This window comes from Aspergillus tubingensis, assembly GCF_013340325.1.
Source record: "Aspergillus tubingensis WU-2223L DNA, scaffold_6, whole genome shotgun sequence".
Lineage (NCBI taxonomy): Eukaryota > Fungi > Ascomycota > Eurotiomycetes > Eurotiales > Aspergillaceae > Aspergillus > Aspergillus tubingensis.
The window spans coordinates 387,063-405,802 of record NW_023336280.1 but is presented as its reverse complement, the minus strand read 5'-3'; the positions used below and the strand labels follow the sequence as shown (position 1 = coordinate 405,802).

The following is an 18,740-nucleotide window of genomic DNA, read 5'->3' as shown; positions in this document are numbered from 1 at the left end:
TCTGACTTCTACACAATACAAGCGAGCTATCGTGAGCTTGGACGGCTAGTTCCGCCTAGCTCCGACCAATTCTCCGAATTCGGTCGAGCAGCCGGATGTTCGGCGGTTGATGGCCGTCGGGCCTCCATTCTGATTTGAGCAATCTAATCCGTCTCCATCGCAATTTAAGACATAACGGCGATGCACCTTCATTGGGCTGTTGCGGACGGGTTTTGCGGCCATTCGCTTAGCGGTGGGCCAACTCCGTAGCCGCTTTCCTATCACGAAAATCGCTCATGCTGCCTGCAGGAAGCGGGGATCAGGCTTTCCATCTGTCGGAAAATTCTTGATCCAGCTGCGCTAGACAATTCAGGTCGCTAGAGCGCCTGTGTGAGCAGACTAGCTTCGTGCAATCCTGAATATGTCTCATTGCCATGTGCAGGGTGTACGAGCAACTCAGGGGCAGTAAATCGGCGTGGGAATTTTGGCAGGCAATTTGCGCCTTGTGGTGGCGCGCGACATCCACCACTACATTAGAAACCATCTCTAGGGCCGCCTGTGAGTGTTGCAGCCCTTGCAAGTCGACGGTGTTGGGAGGGTAGCTTAGGACTTCCTGATGTAATAAGCAGAGAGCTCTAGCCGATTCAGTTAGCTGCAGCCGAGTGGCGTGGTTCCTTAGACTAGTACTCATGGGCTTCAGGTCACAAGGCATGGGTATTACGGCTGGCATACCTCACTGCAGATGCTATAGGATTGCAATCATGGCCGATTTCTGCGGTACCTGTATTCATTCGTTCTGAAAGAAAGCCTTGCAGCTGCTCGTCGAGTTGATGAATCTCTACCAACCGACCACTATCGGTTTGGGGGTGCCTTCGTACAGCCAACACCCGGTCGAGAAGGAGCACAGCTCGTGCCTGATGGCCAAAAACGGAGCGTTTCCTCTCCTGGTTCGAAGGCAGACACTCATGTGGGCAGCTTCCGCTTGCACGAAAATTGGTCTGGACAGGCTGGAGGTCACTTGGTAGAGGGAGCTCAAAAGACGTACAATCTGTCGTAGGTCGTTGCGTCTTGTCTTTGATTTCGCATAATATAAGCCTAGGCCGGGTGAGCCTGTGTTTCCTAGACCTACTTGTAGTCGACCTACCTCTCGAGAATGATTACACCCCACCACAAATTCAGACGCTCCAGTCTTTCAGATGAGTCAATACTAGCTTCATTGGTCTGCCAGGAGCTGGAATCTACTAGCCCAATCGCAAAGGCACTTCTGGCTAAACTCCCCATCGTAATGTGCGCTGCCTCAGGCCGTCCGTTGGCATACTCGTACGCAGCGATAAGCAGTCCAGCCTGGATAAGATATGTCGAGACACACATTATGGCTTGGGCTTCCGCGAATAGCATCTTCATAGTGGCATATACGCTATGTGGTGTTATGTGTGTATTGAGTTTCGACGGCTGCAGCGTCACCAGGCACATACCCAGCACAAGAACAGAAAAGTCCACCGGTGCTGAGCGAGACGGGCTATTGTACCGAGCCAAGCTTTCTTGAAACACTTCGTGTGATACTACGGGAAGCCAGTTGTGAAAGTTGCTGAAATACCGGCGACTGATCTCCTGCAGTGAGAGGTCTGCCAATTGAATGATGCGGCATACATGGTACCATGTCCTTCTGGGTGCCGTTGACATGTTTTCCGACGGTGGGCCAAACAGGGAAACCATCTGTAACAATATCGCATTTGTTTCTATCTGAGTAATCGCATCCGCAACGGGTTCTTCAGCGACGGGAGATCCTTGGTATCGACATGGCAGGTTCCGTTTGGCGCAGTAACCGCAGGTTGGAAGTTTCTTGTCGCATCCCTTCTTCCTTGATTTACAGGTCAAGCACACATGCGACGCCCGCTCTATCACCGGTACCTTCATCCTTCCTGTTATCCTCACTTGAGGTTTTTCTGTCGGCCAGTCGCAACAAGGGAGCGTGTATCTATTGGTGCCGGTCGGCCTATCATTCAACTGTTAGTATCGGACATAAGGTGTTGAAGGGGACACAAGAGACCAAATGTTAGCAAGGGATCCAATCAATTGACTCACTGGGACTGTCGGCCGCCGCTAGGCCATTGTGGCCGATCGTGGTGTGGAAGATGACGGTGTCTTATAGATGGATCGTCAACTTGCCCTGCCAGGAACACGTCACGTGATGAACCAGCTGCCTGATGGGACCAGCGGCCGCCACTAATCCCGTTCTGGCCATCTGATTATCCCCAAAACAGCGCTGTCATTGGCTGATCTGCCAGCTGAGCATGCTCACCTTTGTTGCGGCATTGGGCTCATCTATCTTGTCCCCGGGACAATCAGATGTAGCGGAGTATACCAACATTAGCTCCGAGGTTGCGGTGCTCGCGACTTCGATGTATATCCTTGGTTTGCCTATACGCCACTCAAATTCAGTTTCAATCGCTCACTCTTGCAGGCTGGGCGGTCGGTCCGACGTTATGGGGCCCAATAAGCGAGGTTTATGGCCGCAAATGGGGGATGCTTCCAGCTCTTCTTTGCTTAGGCTTGTTCAGTATCGGAACGGCAGTAAGCCAGAACGCCGCCAGCATCTTCATCACCAGGTTCATTGGTGGGATCTTTGGCTCTGCACCAATTAGCAATGCCAATGCAGCGTTAAGCGACATCTACGCACCGAAAGAGCGAGGAATAGCAGTGGCATTCATGATGCTGTGCATCACAGGAGGGCCATCTGTTGGACCTCTCATTGGCTCTGCAGTGGTTTCAAATTCGAAGCTTGGGTGGCGTTGTAAGAATTGGCACAAGTAACCTCAATTGTACAAGCTGATGAATTCAGGGACCATGTATATCGAAGCCATTTGCTGCTTTGCCTTATTTATCCTTGCTACCTTGACCCTGTCAGAAACTTATTCTCCTGTCTTGTTGAAAGACAAGGCCCAGAAATTGCGCAAGATGACGGGAGATAACAGATACTGGCATCCTCACGAGCATGAGAGCATCAACCTCGAAAACGCAGTTACGAAACATTTCCTTCGTCCGTTATGGTGTGTCCTCGCGCGTCGCTCTTGTCGTGAACTATTTCTGACTTTCCCCAGCATGTTGACAACCGAGAGCATCATGGCCTGCGTCGCAGCATACGCGTCTTTCTCGTATAGTTTGATCTATCTATGTCTCCAGGTATACCCCATTGTTTTTGAAGAGGAACGTGGATACAGTCCAGTAATTGCTTCCTTGCCATTCCTCGGGATCCTTGTCGGCACAGCTTGTGCTGTCGGAATCACCTTTGCATATCGAACACGGTATGCCAAAGCGGTCATGGAAAACGGTGGAAAGGCCGTTCCTGAAGCACGACTTCCTCCGCTGGTACTCGGGGTGATCTTTCTGCCAACGGGACTATTCTGGCTTGGATGGACCGCAACACCAAAGTTTTCGTGGGTACTGCCCACAGTCGGAGGAGGTATGCAATAAGATTCTCCCACTATGTCTGACAGTCTGCTGACATCTATCCAGTATTCGTTGGCGCCGGCCACAACATCATCTTCCAGCAATGTATTAACTATTTGATCGACACGTACGGGCCGTATTCAGCGAGTGCAATTTCAGCAAACACCATGCTGAGATCTTTGTTGGCCGCGGGGCTGCCATTGGCGGCGAAACCAATGTTCCACAATCTGGGCGTGGGACCTGCTGCTAGTTTAATGGGAGGCATCGCTTGCCTCGCAATGCCGATACCCTTCCTTTTCATGAAATACGGACGCGCCCTGCGCGAAAGGTCAAAATTCGCACCCGCCAGTTCGGACTAGTTCGTTCATACTCTGTCACTGGCGAGGATAACAATATCCCCACATCCCCGCGTCGGTGATGATGTGACGTCCGACGAGCGACTGAATAAACGCAACGCTATCAATATACCACAGCTAGAGACTCATCACTTAGTGTCATGGTATTAGATTATACTTACTCACAGATAATATAAGTTTACAATATCAGTCATGTATAATTTGTCAGTCGAGTGGCAACAAAACACTGCTCAAGCCGATCGCTCTATATTATACATTGCAGTTATGATGTCTATCCCGAACTCTTTCGGTCATAATCCACGAAAGCAGCATATCCTTGCGAGACCCCGCATAGCTCGGCTTTAAGACGGGTCGTAGGTTTGGCCACAAACAGACTTTCTATAATGGAGAGGGACAAACAGTACAATGCTGAGATTTACAAGCTATCAAGCACAACTTCTGCTAATATTGTACACATAAATGGGCGTCACTGATGCCGCCCACACAACGAAACGAGGACAGGCAAAAAGGTTTTTACTATAGTAAGGACCCAATTTGCAGAATGACAGCAGTGCCAGAACGGCCCAATTGCCGAGGACATGATCTGCAATATTGGCCGTCCGTGCTCATCGTACCCCGGCTACTGCATCTCATTTCGGCACAATGCCTGCACCATAAACAAACATATTCGGCCTACTACTCACTGCATTTTGTGTAGAAGGGACTAGATGTGGGCATTATGCGGGGTATGAGGATTGAAGAAAGCAGATATTCGTGGAGATGCAGATACAACTAATACGCCCGTCGTAGACATATAAACCTGCACAGCTCTCATTCCAAAACCCTCATTCTCAAACATATTACCAGTACTAAGCATAGTATCGGCCTCAGTGGCCCAGCCACCTCATGCTTCTCATTCTCTTCCTCCTTGTTGTAGTAGCGGCATCTTCTCATATTAACAATGCCTCCACCTCCCCCATTGTCCACACAAACTATGGTGACATTCTGGGCACAACATCCCCCTACTGTCCCAACATTAAAGTCTTCAAAGGCATTCCCTATGCGACACCTCCCACAGGCGAACTCCGCTGGAAGCCCCCGGTCAAGCCCCAGCCATGGAGCGGCACATACAACGCAACAGAGTTTAGCGCCCAATGTCCCCAGGCCCTAAATATGGGCACCGGCCTCTGGACGACCGGCTCAACGGATCAAAGCGAAGACTGTCTCTACATGAACATCTGGACTCCTACCACCACACCTTCCACCCCGCTACCCGTCTACATTTGGGCCTACGGCGGCCGCTTCGTTGACGGCTCCGGCGACGTCGCAACCTACGACGGCAGCGGCCTCGCCTCGCAAGATATCATAACCATCACCTTCAACTTCCGCCTCGGCCCTCTCGGCTTCCTCGCCCACCCTCTTCTCTCCGCCGAATCCCCTCACAACAGCTCCGGAAACTACGGAATCCTTGACATCATCGCCGCCCTGGAATGGGTGCAAGCCAACATCGCCTCGTTCGGCGGCGATCCCGCTCGCGTTACTGTGGGCGGCCAATCCTCCGGCTCGTCCTGCTCCCTCGACATGATGTACTCCCCTCTCGCCGACGGTCTAGCATCAGGGATCATCGCCGAAAGCGGCGCGCGATCTCCTCGGGACCCCCTAATAGGTAGTCTCGCAACAAGCTCCCGTCAGAAAGACGAAGCCGAATCCACTGGCCTCTCCGTGATGACCTCGCTCAACGCATCAACCCTCTCCGAAATGCGTGCTCTCTCCGTCTCAACCCTCCTAACAACTGACCTCCTCAACGCCACCATCTTCGACAACACCAACTACCAAAACGTCAGCACCTTCATGGAAGCTCCAGAATGGCGCCCCGTCCTGGACGGCTACGTCCTTCCACACACCTACGCTTCCACTCTCTCAAACAACACCCACCCCAACATCCCCATCCTAACTGGCAACAACAAAGACGAGTCTGGCGCCGCTACAGACCCAGGATTCACACTCTCCACCTTCCGTTCCAACTTCTCCACCATGTTCGCGCCTTTCCCACATCTCGCTGAAGAATTCTTCTCCCTATACCCAGCCAACGACACAGAATCAACCACCCCAGCCAATAACGCCTTCTGGGCAGACCTCGGTAGAGTAAGTACCTGGTCCTGGGCCCTAGATTGGTACGCCGGCGGCGCTACAGCTCCCGTGTATACGTATTTCTGGGACCATGCGCCGCCGGGACAGACTCTGGGTGCGTTCCACGGAAGTGAGATGTACTATGTCTTTGGGAACTTGCCATATAACTATCCGGATATGCCGTGGACGGAGCGGGACTTTGAGATTGAGAGGATGATGGTGGCATATTGGGCGAATTTCATCAAGTATGGGGATCCTAATGGGGAGGGGTTGGTGAAGTGGGAGCCTAGTGGGGAGGAGAAGGAGACGATGTATCTGGGAAATGAGTTTGGGAAGGGTAGGTTGACGGATGGGGAGGAGAGAAGGGAGTTGATGTTGCAGTGGCTGGCGGAGGCGGAGGTTTGGTGAGCATGGTGTAGAAGATGGGGTTGGTTGCATAAGGAGAGGGAAAAGAGCCGAGAATTGATGACTTAAGAAATCTACAGTATATATAAATACAACAACCACTCTATCTGGAGCTCCTGTTTCTCATAATCAATAAAAAAGGGCCCGTTATATCACTCAGTGCCGTGAAACTCTTATTGACGCAGTGTCCCACTTAATCCCTTTGGCTAGAAAGCCTAGAAGGAATTAACATGCCGCGGAACCGGCTTATGTGAGGGAGATAAAAAAAGATCTTGTCTGTAATTTTTCCGCAGACAAATAAAAGATTTCATTGTATTCAAACACAAAGAATGGATATCTATAGCGGGATGCTCTGTTTGCGGCATATGCCACGTCATAAAGTTTGATATAGGCGTCACCACCACCTCAGTGCCACAACCGTTCAGTGGCAATAAACCATACATTTATGGCCCTCTCGCTGCGCATTGTCAATTTCAAATTTAACATCAATCGTGGTATTATGCAAACAAGGACAAACTCCAACCATCCCAGAAAAACACGAACTCCTCCTTCGGGAAATACAGAATCCCAAACGGTATGAATAAATATCATATAAACTTTGGGGGCCATTCATCCTAACCAAGCAATTCCACGCAGATACAATGCCTGGATAATACACCGGGACTGTCAAACAGTACAATGATGAGGGCCAATTTGGCTATGTAAGCCCAGCCTTCGGAGGAGAGGACATCTATTTCATCTTCGATCCCCCATTTGAGTTACGGGATTCTCAGCCTCCTAAAGCGAGCCAGCGTGTGTCCTTTGATTTGCTCCAAGTTGCTGGGGGCTCACAGGCTATTAATGTTGAGGTGGTACCCTGATTTCTGGGAGGGGGTGCTGAATCGCGGAGTTGTCTCTAATTGTATGATGGAGTCTCGGGTTATGGGATAATTAGTGCTGTTTGATCATCCTGTATCCTTAATTTTGAATATGATCTGGTCTTGTTCTTGCTTTGGTACTGGATTGACGGTGACGTTATGATCGTATTGTTTGCTTTGGGTATCGATCCGTAGTTACCCTTATAGATCTCGGGATTTTTGCCTGGATGAAGCAGAAATATCTACCAAGTAAATGCCTCCTCGAAGTACCGTATCCCACGACACCCCCTTCTCATAGCCTCATACACCGCTAACCGACACTCATCTGCCATCATTCCAGGTCCAGAGCAAAGCACCGCCAGCCTCGTGCTGCACTCATGAGCCATTTCAGCCTCCGTCTCAACAGCTCCGCGGATATCGGGTCGACCATCATAGAATCGCATATCTGACGCTGCTGCTTTTGTCTCAGACCTAACAGCGACCTCTTTATCGCTTTCAATTGGTGAAGCCAGAGCACTTCCAGTACAGAAAAAGCTAACTTGAACACCCTGACATTCCAACACATGGCTCAGTTTTTCTGTGAAAACAGTAGAGAACATACCATTCTGACGAGCGGACCATATGAGATGTACTCTTGTCGTCTCCGTAGTTTGTCTCTTCAACCGGGCGGCATAGTCGAGTATATATGGCAATGTAGCTGCGATGCCTGTCCCTCCAGCAATTAACAGGGCCGTGTCGAATGTATGCAGTGGTGCTGTGTGACCATATGGACCTTCTAGCAGGAGGAGTGGGTGGATAGTATTATTTGCTTGGATGCAGCGATCACGAAGCGATTTTGTCCAGCCGTTGTAAGGGCGGACGTAGAATGTCAATTTGCTTTTTACCTTCGGCAGACGGCATGATGCTTGGTAATATGCACCCAGTGCAAAAGGGTGGTTTTCCACAATATGCACGCTCAGTGGCTGGGAGAGGAAGTAGTGTTGGCCTGGCTTGGGTGTGAGATGGGAGGGTGCCTCTATATCTATCGTCATTAGGTCGCTGTCGGGAGCGTAGGTAACGGTTGATGATGGCAGAGAGATCTTGCTTTCGCTGACTTGTGTGCGGAGGTTGCAGTATGCGATGCGAAGTACGCGGAGGATGCGATCGAAGGTCCATATAGCTACTACAGTCCAAAGGTATGGGTTCCACTGCGGCCCGTCGGGGCGGGTATGTCTAATGGGTTTAGTAGAGGAGTGAGAAATGGGAGGTTGACCTACTGAAATAGAGCATAAATGATGATAATGGCCAGTACGATATGGGAAATCAGGAATATCTCGTACCACTTGCGTCGTAGCCATGTGATGGAGTGGATTAACAAAACTGACATGGCAACAACCGCCTGAAGATGTTAGCATAGGTCAGCAGAGGATGCAAACAGACTTACAATTACGCCCATGTACCACGGTTTATGGCTCCACGCTTCGTGATATGCGTCCTCTGAATTGTTAGTGGTGCAATTGAAGTGAGGACGAAAGGCTTACCATAGTCTGCTAAAATTATGCTGTACCCAATCGAGTGGACAATGGCAAGGAGTGTGCACGCCCATGCAATATGCCGATGGAATGTGTTGAAGGATTGAATGTCAAAGTTGGTTACCCAGAGGAAGATGTTGTTGCGTCCGCTGAAAAGCCATAAGAACGGTAGACAAGCATAAGCAAGAATACCCGTCCGATCGGACGAATAATGCCAGTTGCGCTGGGGCATGGTCGACATCCTAGTGCTGTTAGCTTTAAGACATAGGAAGATTTGAAATGCTTACCTAGTGTCTCCATCGTAGTTGACACAAGCTAAGAGGACACAGAGGAGCCAGAAGCCGAAAACAATTATTAAATCAAGTCGCTTGGGAATACAATGTCCGTAAAGAAGTCGCTGGTGATGAGGCAGTTTTGGTGTGAAGCTTGCTGGAACAACAATATGGGTACGCAGAGCATGGATGGTTGACGATAAGGGACGAGAGATTTGCTTGTGTTCGATAGGTCCAGAGTCTGCATTGGCTTCAGTATCCCTGCGTGGGTCCATAGTCCGCCTAATCGTCCAGAAGCTAAGGATTTTCTGCACTATCCCGAGACCCAGGATAGCTCCCCAGTAACCCACTAACCCCCAGCCAAATCGGATATCCTGGCCCAGTGCTTTTTCATGAATGACCTGTGGCAGAAATTAGGCGTCTTTGCGTTTACTGAGGATAGGATGTACATACGCATGTTTTGTACGCCCGCTTATAATATGACTCACTCAACAGGACAGGTGATTTGATGGTTCCAGTAGAGGCGGTCGTATTGACATCCGGATCAAGAATTGGAATTGAGTCGTACGATCTTGATCCATTGGGATCGATAGATGAAAGATCAACGTCGCACAATTCCTGCCAGAACGAAATGGTAGCCGCTGGACTACTTCCATCACATCTCGCCCTTGCACTCGCATACATGGAAGCAACTTCCACCGTCCTGTTGCAGATACCCTCAAAGTTTGTTGTTGTCTCTATATAGCTTTCCTCGGCAAAGAAGGTTGTCACTGGTATCGAATGATTGTAGCTGCCTCCGGTAGGGCCACTAGCAAATGTATATTGTGATAGAGCGGTGTATATCGGACAAAGACAGTCCGCATCGAGGCTACTGATGACATCGGGAGAGCGTTTCTGCTCTGCCAGGGCAGGGATAACGATAGCTAAGAAGGAAGTTCGCAAAAGCATTTCGCTTGTCAATATTGATTGTGTAACTGACAACAGCCTGTAGCGCCACCAGGCCAATTATAGGTGAAAGTCCCGGATAAAGACATTTTGGCTTTCATCAAGGTCCTTAATATGGATCACTGCCCTCACTCTAGCCAGCTATATTAATATCATGCCGTTGCCTGGAACAGCGTGGGTATGCATCGACCCAATGTGCGGGAGCGGGGCATAGGCTTCGAAACGATGGCTATGGAGATCTCGCAGATGACCACGGAAGCAGGCCCGTAACAAGGTGTTCAGGCGGTCGTTGGTCCGCATGAGGGGGAGGGGCACCATGAGGGGATGATTGGAGATGGAAAGATGCTGTCGCTGTTTCGATAAACACACACCATTTAGGCAGTGGAAGGCACCACGATATCGACATTGCTTGCTTCTTTTGCCGGCCCCTACACAGCCTTGACAAGTGACACTGTAGTCAAAAGATAAAAATGGAATCGGAAAAAGCAAATAAAAGTTTGAAATGTTCACGGATCTGCAAGTGGCAGGCAGCACAAAAACAAGCCTTCCGTCAATTCTTGGCTGTTCTGCACGATGACTATGGACGGGACACAATGCATGGAGTAATGAGACTAATTTAGGATAATCCTGAATGTCCCGTCATTTTGGGTCGGTCGGACACGTGTAGAAAGGCGACACGACCGGGGGTTCGATTTACACGTCTCTAATTAGGGACCTTGGAGGTTTCTTTTTCTATCGCGGTCTGTAATGTTGTGTTAGCGATAGATGCCATCAATACTCTAGAGGTAAGATCATTGTAAAGAACAAATTTCGTCTTGCCAGGGATACGAACTTGTCTGGAAGAGTGACCCCTATGAGGACCAATGTAGATGATACTTTCATCTATAGCCCTAAATGCTGAAGTTCCAATGTACCCATCTGCCCAGTATAAGTTTTGTTATTCTCATAGAGGCATCATTGCTGCATCGAAGATGCGTCAGACACACTTTCCCGCAAATACTTCTCCTCATCCCACTTGAGATACATACCTCTCCAATATTTTTGCCGGAGGCTCTCCCTTTCCAGCAAGGTATCCCCAATGATGCCACATCCGACTGAACCGCAACCCCGCATTCCACCTGCAAGCCATCCCCTTCACTCTTCCATGAATGGTCCAAGTGGTCATCGGACTCGGGAATCTGCATGTATGACATCGTCGCAATAGCATGAAACTTCGGGGGAATTTACATAACCGAGGTGCTGGTTTTTCAAGCCGAAAATACACAATTGTCTACTCACGAGGCCAGGAAAGGAGAGTAGACTATTTGGGAAAGCCGAACAAAGATAGGTAAAACGAGAATGTGCAGAAGGACTGGGATACGCGACTGTCAAAGAGTTTGAACATGGATATCCGCAGAGAAGGTATAGAACAATGCTAGAATTTCAAGATCGGTGGAGTGGTTCGGATATTGGGCTTTTCCCCAGAAAGATCGTAACTAGATAATGCGGTAATACATATTCGTTTCTACATGAACACACAGATTAGGCGATATGAGCAACTTTGAAGGTGAATAATATCTAAGTCACCGGTCATTGGCTAGTCCCCTGAAGTAATGACTACTTTCAACATTCGAGAGGAAATATCAACTCTGCCTTTAAATATATAAAAACCACCATCCTCCGCCCACATCTATCCTACATCTCTCAACTCTCTACTGAATATCCCAACCAGGCATGTATTTAGCAACCTTAGACATACTAGTAATGGATATATAAATATATATATTGAGTTGTATCAAGAAAGAAAGGAATTATACTTTCCTCACATCATCTCTATGATGATAATTTGAAGAAAACACTCTACAACAAATTTCTTGAGAGTCTTAGCAGCCCCAGTCATACCAAATAACTCGCAGCCTTTCGCAGCGACCGATAGCCTTCAGCTGCCAAGACGCGCGTGTGGTGTCGAACACTGATGGGCCAACGGATATTACCCATGAGAATGGGATAATGAGGACGAGGTACTATATTACAGTCTCAGGAGTAATATCATGCATCATTCCGTATATAAGGGATGATCCACAGCGCCAGCCTCATCCAAAGTTTGTCGTCCTTGATCAGAGGCTGATCACAAGTATCGAGGTGATCCAATTGCGAATGAAGGCTAATTTGAAACGCCGTGAGTCTGACCTACCTACCTCGGAGCCCGAGGAGAACTTGGAGAGGGCCGATGACAATCTCTCTGAACTGGGCGGCGGGATAACCGACCGTGAATGGGCGGATGATGTCGTATCATCAACGTCGAGCCATGGAGGTGGTACCTTGAAACCTCCCCAGTGAACAAGAAATGCATGCGCCAGCCAGAACTAGGTCTTCTATTTCTCCGAGTGTCAATTTGATGATACGAATCTGAACGGTTGGATGGGATTGGAATGAGCTGATCATGATAACTGTTTTTGCATCAGACAGCGGACCAACAAGTATAATTCAACACAGAAGGCCCTGGTATAACAGACATAGCCATTTGCAGGACTTTTATACACCATATACGATATCGTATCGATTAGTGAGCCGGCCATAGCCAAATGGTGGTCGGAGGACTGGCATAAAAGGTTTGGAAAAGCAGTCCGAGGGTGTGATTACATGACTGGTCCATTCTATCCCCATAATTATGCTCAAGAAACATTTGTTCATGTCAGACTCAAAGCAAGAGACGGCCACCGTTTCAATATTGAGCCATGGCTAAACTCATTATTCTTCCCAGCCCCCGAAGGGGTACATCTTTGATAACTCTAAAGTCCACGGCAAACGCCTATCCTCATGGTGGAGTACACTTCCCGCTACATCGATTTCGAAAGGTACAGAGCCATTGAGGTTTGCCCAGAACTTTCATTTATAGACATTGATTCTGGAAAGCACAATGTGCTCTGTGACCGTGGAATCAAGATCATTACTAGTCAAATCTGACCTGATGAAGCCTGTTGAGCCAGAGCTTGTCAGTTCGAACCTTCCAGAAATGCATGCTATCTTCGGAGATCAGCCCATTCAAGGGCAGACGAGCCATTCGGGGGGATGAGGGAGTGTCATTTGGTTGTGCCCGGAGCGTCTTCTGTTGATTGTGAATACGTGCAAGTTGTTGTTGTTGAAGTAGCTAACTGCCGAGCACTAAGGCGGGCGAAATGCCGCGCCCCCGCAAGTGGTTAGTTATCCTATGTAGGTACAGTAGAACTTAGGTGGCGCTCACTACCCACCAGGTTTCCTGTGTTCCCTGCCTTGCCGCCAGACCCGAGCTATAGAACATTGTACGAAAGGTTAGGCACTTGAAAGTAGCTAGAAGGACCGAGAAGAGCAGAGAACAGGCTACAATGCGATAGCAAAGCCTTGTTCTAAGGCAAAAACACCACTACATTTGTCCGCGTGACTGTAGCAAAACGTGGCGGGTCCGAATTAACGTAGATAAATATAGTTAAGCTAGACAAGGTCTTGTGACCTGCCAACTTAACGAAGCTGGAGCTTCGAAAAGCTTCGATCCGTGCAGAGCACAACACGATCACGGATCATAAAACAGGCTATTATTGCGGTCCAGCCAGCAATTGTGCAGTGCAGTCAGCAGTTGGACGGGAATCCGGCCCAGATCCGACAGCCGAGGAGAAGGCGAAGAAGGCGAAGAAGGGGGAGGCGGGCTTCTGGGCCCGGCTGGACCAATGTGATAGCAGTTGAGAGTTGATTAGTTAGCCGGTGGCAAGGTTTGGTCACGGGGTTGTGCCACAATCAGAAATCGTTCCTGAACCAACAATTCCATCCATTCCAATTCATTCATCGGCCCGAGCAAAGCGTGGCCCAGGGAAAAAGGAAAAAAATTTGCCTCGTGTTCCTGAATTCGCCCGATCAGGTCATCCCGTAGTTGACAATGTCGTTGTTGTCCCTTCCTGCCACATCAGCAGCAGTAGCAACTAGCAAGAGCAGCAGCAGTCATGCCACACAGGGCAAGGGATACATGCGGTAACCCCAATTCCGGAGATCGGCGCTTGGCTTTCCAGCTCGATTGAAATGGAGGGAAGAAACACCGCCTTTTCGAGTTGGCGACAGCCTCAGGCTAGGAATTTAAGGTTAACTTTTTCTAGTAAAGTCTGTCGTACATCTTCTGGGGGTGAGCGTGGCTTGCTATCATTCAGCAAGTTGCGATTGCCCCCAGTTCCCTACCCACCCTAAGGCTTAAAATGTAGTACCAAGACAGCTCTATCAACTGTAACAAAAAGACCTCAGGAGATCTTCCCTGCCAACTCAGCGAGTCCATGACATGGCGTCTATCAAGCCGGTCGCTGGTAAAATGTCGGTGTCATATTTTTAGGTCGCCTGATCGCCGCGAAGAGTTTTCCCCAATCCTTAGTGTGCGGGCGAAGAGTTGATGCTCGCCCCTGAATGGATTGCTTCCGGCGTTCCACTCCATCCATCGCGGTGGGCCCTCCCACACCCCCTTCGCTTTCGGTATTTATTCTGGCACGCCTTGGGGGGCGATCCTTTTTTATCCCCATCAGCTCGCCAGAATAGCCACACCATTCCACTCTTTCACCTCAGTTCCAATTCAGGACACTGATTTCCCCCTCACCACCATGGCTTTCGATTGCTACTGCGCAATCTGCGGTGTTGGTTTCTGTGGCATGCACATCGAGGCCCCGTCGGAGACAGCCCTTGAGCGCCGCAGGCGGTGGATCGAAAAGCGATGCCGGGCGCTGCAGGCCGGCAAAGACTTCAGGCAGGTGTCCCACGAGGGAGAGGAAAATGAGGAGCCCGTCCGCAGCTACGATCCCCGCATTGTTGGCTGGGACAATATCTCCTGGTTGTATAAGGCACACTGCCTGGGGGTGGATGAAAACGCTAAACCGGGTGCGCCAAAGTAGGTGCTGCTGCTGTTCGCGCGGTCGGAGGGACCTGTTTAACAAACTTTTAGAGCGTTTCTCTCGGATGAAGGATATTATGCCGATATTGTAGGCGCTCACTGAGTGCGAACCCATGCGATCAAAGCTAATTACGTATCAGGGCGAGTTTGTCGTCAAGGCCAAATCTGGTATGCTGATTGAACGAATGTGCTTCGGTACACGTTATTGACCTTCATGCAGATGGTTCTCGGTCGCGTTCTCAGCGCGTTTATTCATGGTGTGACAAACCCACTTCGTAGGCCCGTCTTGTTGACCCATTCTGACCGTTCAAAGCTATGGCCATGGCTCGGAGGAAGCGCCCGGTCCCGTCTTACCGTTCCACTGGTGCTGTTTTGAGATCTTAACTCGCGCACTGACGGGTACAACTGACACTAAAAACGTCAATCTGGACGTGTTGTACAATATCATGACGCCGTTGTGCAACATGTCCGGGTCCGCCCTGCAATTGAGCTACGGAGATGACATCCAGCGCTCGCAAGGCCGCTACTGGGAATGTATCCCGGGCGCAGAGGCAAGCATATCGTCACCGAGCTGCGTCTAAATCATGTTAACAATCGGAGCAGTACTGTGCCGCCCACCCGGTGGAAACACCCGGACTCGATGAACACCTCCAAAGCAACATGGAGACCAACAGCGGCTTGAAGACCCCGTTCGTGGAGCTGGATCTCCGCGACCGGAAGCCTGTCAGCCCATTCGGCAAACTGCCCCTTGAGATCGTCTATCAGATCTGCAAGTTCTTGCCTAGCGATTCGCTAAAAGCACTGACCGAAGCCTCCCTGCACATCCACCTCGTCACCCAGGATAATCTATTCTGGAAGCAGTATATGCAGCAGAACATGCCATGGTTCTGGGAGCTTCAGGCAGCAAAGAACCAGAAGGTCCCGGCGGATCTCAATTATAAGAGGATGTACATGTGGCTCGAAAAGATGACTGCTCCGCGGTATGGCATGGATGATGTGAAGTTGATTGGTGTCGCCAACCGGAGACGCATCTGGGGTGTTTGCGAGGATCTTGCGGATCGGTACAACAAGAGCCTGAATCAGCCCACAGTTAACCCAATGCAGTGGGGAAGTGGTTGAGGGGCTGTACTCTATGCTGTGATAAGATGGAGAAATAGTCCCGCCCGACAGTCTGGCGAGATGCCCGACCGCAGGCTCCCCACGACGCGCTTCAACCTGAGCGTACGACACGTCGTGTCCGATTCAACCATTTATGGGGGTCTTGTAACGCGCGTGACCTGGTGTTATGGATCAATCACAAGTAGCTTGCTGGATGTGCAGGGTGAAAGTGATAGGGAGACTGGAAACAGTTGATCCTTTGTTCAGGTTCGTCAGGAAGGTGGAGAGAGACCAAAGTTGGGCACGAGATTTGGGCGATCAGGTCATGTGCTGCGGAGTACTTCACTCGATACCTTAGCACTAATACTTACTCTTGATTACCAAGTGTTGTAGACATGTATCTCATGGAGCCAACCCTCTTTTGATAGTTTACTTCTCCAAGGGAATGTTGTTCTTCGGGAGTCTACAGCCAGCTGCATACCAATGTCCAGCTCAAATATCCATGCATTGCCACCAAACTCATACTTCCAATTTCACTATTTTTCTGCCCCGAGGATCAACATAAATAAGTAAACAACATCTCAATCAAAATATCCCACATAGAAGCGAAGCACACAAGCACATCCACCTCCAATTAATCCGCCTTGTTCTTCGCAAACCGCCCTGTAAACCTCCGAATCTGCTTCCCCCAGATAAACACCGGAATCCCCAACAGCCCAAACGCCGCCGTCAAGGCCGCATACGTCCCAAAAGCCCCATCATACCCATGAAGTGCAATAAACGGCGACACAGCATAACTCGTCCCAAAGGAGATGAACCCCCGAAAGGCGCAGATGATAACCAACAGAGGCCCTGACCTCCCCGGATAACTATCAAGCAGGTACGTAATGCCAACGATATTCGCCCCAACGAAGCAAAAGTAGTACGCTGCTACCGTCCAGGCATATATGAACCAGTGGTATTGGTAAGGGTGAGCGCCACCTTGGCCATATAGTGCTGCCGTGAAGGTGCCGACGATGATGGGGAAGATGAGAGGTATGATGCGGATTTCAGGCTCGTGGATACCGTTATTACGTTTGGCAAAGTATTTCACTAGATAGTCGGAGCCGTGGCCGAGGAGGGGCAGCGCAACGATGGCGACGATGATCTGGCCGCAGTTGATGTAGCTTGCGCTGCTGTCGGGCCAGTTGTAGGGTGGGTTGGCGAGAATGGTGCTGTAGGTGGTGCCGATGGCGACGTTGACGCCGATTGTGAGGCCGTTGAGAAGCAGGGCCCAGAGGACATTTGGGAAGAAGAGGAGTTCGAAGGTTTGCTGGCTGCTGTTAGAGAGATGTAGAGACGGTTCTGTTTGCACATGTACTTACTCTCAGTACGTCCCAGGTTTCTGTCCACTGGGGCGTCCCGACCCAGAGTCGCATGTCGGATGTCCATGTGCGCCGTGCGTAACTCTCGAAGTCTAAGGCGGGACGGACCGTGCATACTTCGGCTCCTAGGTCCTTTTTGAGGTCGGGAGAGGTGCTTGTTGGGTCGGAGTTGGTTTCCTGGTAGGATGTGAGAGGGCGGTTGTATTTCGTCTCTGGTAGGAGGACAAGAGCAACTAAGAGCAGTGCTCCAGCAAGGCCGGCTCCAAGACCGTACCAGCCCTCTGGTGTGATGGACTGGGCGATAGGGCCTGCGAATAGTGTCCAGACGGAGGTTAGGGAGACTTGGATGGCTAGTTGTACCATGAGGGCCTTGCTGCGCTCATGGAGGAAGAAGATCTCCTGGGGGAAGCAAGTCAGGACGTTGGTCTAGAATGGTTGCGTGGATCACCTACCTGGGTAATCATTGGAATCAATGCCTCGCTCTGTCCGGCTGCTAAGCCAAGCACCATCCGAGCACCAAGATGCCATTCGTATGTCTTCGCAGTTGCACATAGTACCGATCCAAGGACGAGCACGACAGTCGATACTAGGAGGACGATTCTCCTTCCCACACCAATTGCTATTGGCATACCGATGAGGTTCCCGATGCCCCTGGTCCAGAATCAGCTCTGCCCCAAATGTGGTACTTCATAACTAACATGAACAACGTCGGATATGTCATCAAGTTGGAAATGTCATCATAGTCCTTTCCTACGGCTGTATATCCTGGAATGTAGAATTGCAGTAGTCCTCCAAACCCACTGACCAAAGCGAGACCCAAACACGAGACTGCAAACGATCAGGATGGCCAAGAAAATCAATTCAGGGGTGATCCACCACATACACATAGATATGACGATAAGTATAATGGACTTCTGCCAAACAGACATATTCAAGGGATCTGTTCATTGTTATTCTTTATATCATTCTCGATAGCAGATGTACTCGCCTTGCGGGTCAGCGGTGGGAGTGGGAATATACACCACCGTCCCCTCCGTGATCTTCACAGTGCCCATCACCTTCCCCTTAGCCCTCATAATCCCTCCCTCCTCGATGTCTTCCACGTAGACCACGTCTTTCTTTATGGTGTCATCCATTTTGGAAGATTGGAGGAATGTTGGTGCGTGCGTCCTTTTTACCCGTAAAGGGTGTGAGCGGTGGTAGTATGGGTCATGGCCCAGCTGATCGTATAAATATATTCGCCATAATATCAGTTAGTACCCGTGTGACTGACAGTAGACACAAGATAGGCAGATTATCTCCCCAGACCACCACCATAACCGTGCCGAACCTTGACTGTGACGAGTATAGCTTCGAAGCCACCAAAGCTTCCCCGCATTCCGATAGCCAAGTCGCCACCAATGGCCTCGGGGAAGAGCTGGCTCGGGGCCTCACCGAGGTCTAGTGCTCCGAAACTTAGTACTGAAGACACTTCGGCGGGGTTAAGTCGATTAGTCGGGGCAAAAGCTAATATCA

At 50.0% G+C, this 18,740-nt stretch overlaps 6 protein-coding genes across 6 annotated transcripts; 3 read left to right on the top strand and 3 right to left on the bottom strand.

Moving 5' to 3' along the window:
• Positions 1-298: 298 nt before the first annotated feature.
• AtWU_03905 (putative aspartic-type endopeptidase opsB) lies at positions 299-1,896 on the bottom strand (the record flags this gene model as incomplete). The annotated part of the gene is made up of 3 exons (XM_035499016.1): positions 299-614; positions 712-1,074; positions 1,124-1,896. 3 exons carry the CDS (start codon positions 1,894-1,896, stop codon positions 299-301), a joined length of 1,452 nt encoding a protein of 483 aa, XP_035354909.1.
• Positions 1,897-2,273: 377 nt separating this feature from the next.
• On the top strand, positions 2,274-3,788 carry AtWU_03904 (MFS transporter; the record flags this gene model as incomplete). Its single annotated transcript, XM_035499015.1, has 4 exons — positions 2,274-2,394; positions 2,444-2,773; positions 2,822-3,442; positions 3,496-3,788. 4 exons carry the CDS (start codon positions 2,274-2,276, stop codon positions 3,786-3,788), a joined length of 1,365 nt encoding a protein of 454 aa, XP_035354908.1.
• Positions 3,789-4,670: 882 nt separating this feature from the next.
• On the top strand, positions 4,671-6,302 carry AtWU_03903 (carboxylesterase/lipase family protein; the record flags this gene model as incomplete). The annotated part of the gene is made up of 1 exon (XM_035499014.1): positions 4,671-6,302. The coding sequence occupies one exon, from the start codon at positions 4,671-4,673 to the stop codon at positions 6,300-6,302; it is 1,632 nt and encodes a 543-aa protein (XP_035354907.1).
• A 1,096-nt stretch (positions 6,303-7,398) lies between these two features.
• On the bottom strand, positions 7,399-9,887 carry AtWU_03902 (ferric reductase family protein; the record flags this gene model as incomplete). The annotated part of the gene is made up of 6 exons (XM_035499013.1): positions 7,399-8,368; positions 8,413-8,534; positions 8,580-8,632; positions 8,677-8,909; positions 8,955-9,340; positions 9,393-9,887. 6 exons carry the CDS (start codon positions 9,885-9,887, stop codon positions 7,399-7,401), a joined length of 2,259 nt encoding a protein of 752 aa, XP_035354906.1.
• Positions 9,888-14,476: 4,589 nt separating this feature from the next.
• On the top strand, positions 14,477-15,882 carry AtWU_03901 (F-box domain protein; the record flags this gene model as incomplete). Its single annotated transcript, XM_035499012.1, has 6 exons — positions 14,477-14,760; positions 14,815-14,851; positions 14,904-14,931; positions 14,984-15,020; positions 15,077-15,314; positions 15,367-15,882. The coding sequence occupies 6 exons, from the start codon at positions 14,477-14,479 to the stop codon at positions 15,880-15,882; spliced, it is 1,140 nt and encodes a 379-aa protein (XP_035354905.1).
• Positions 15,883-16,495: 613 nt separating this feature from the next.
• On the bottom strand, positions 16,496-18,361 carry AtWU_03900 (MFS transporter; the record flags this gene model as incomplete). The annotated part of the gene is made up of 6 exons (XM_035499011.1): positions 16,496-17,173; positions 17,226-17,624; positions 17,678-17,876; positions 17,924-18,053; positions 18,109-18,165; positions 18,214-18,361. 6 exons carry the CDS (start codon positions 18,359-18,361, stop codon positions 16,496-16,498), a joined length of 1,611 nt encoding a protein of 536 aa, XP_035354904.1.
• Between the last annotated feature and the right edge of the window lie 379 nt (positions 18,362-18,740).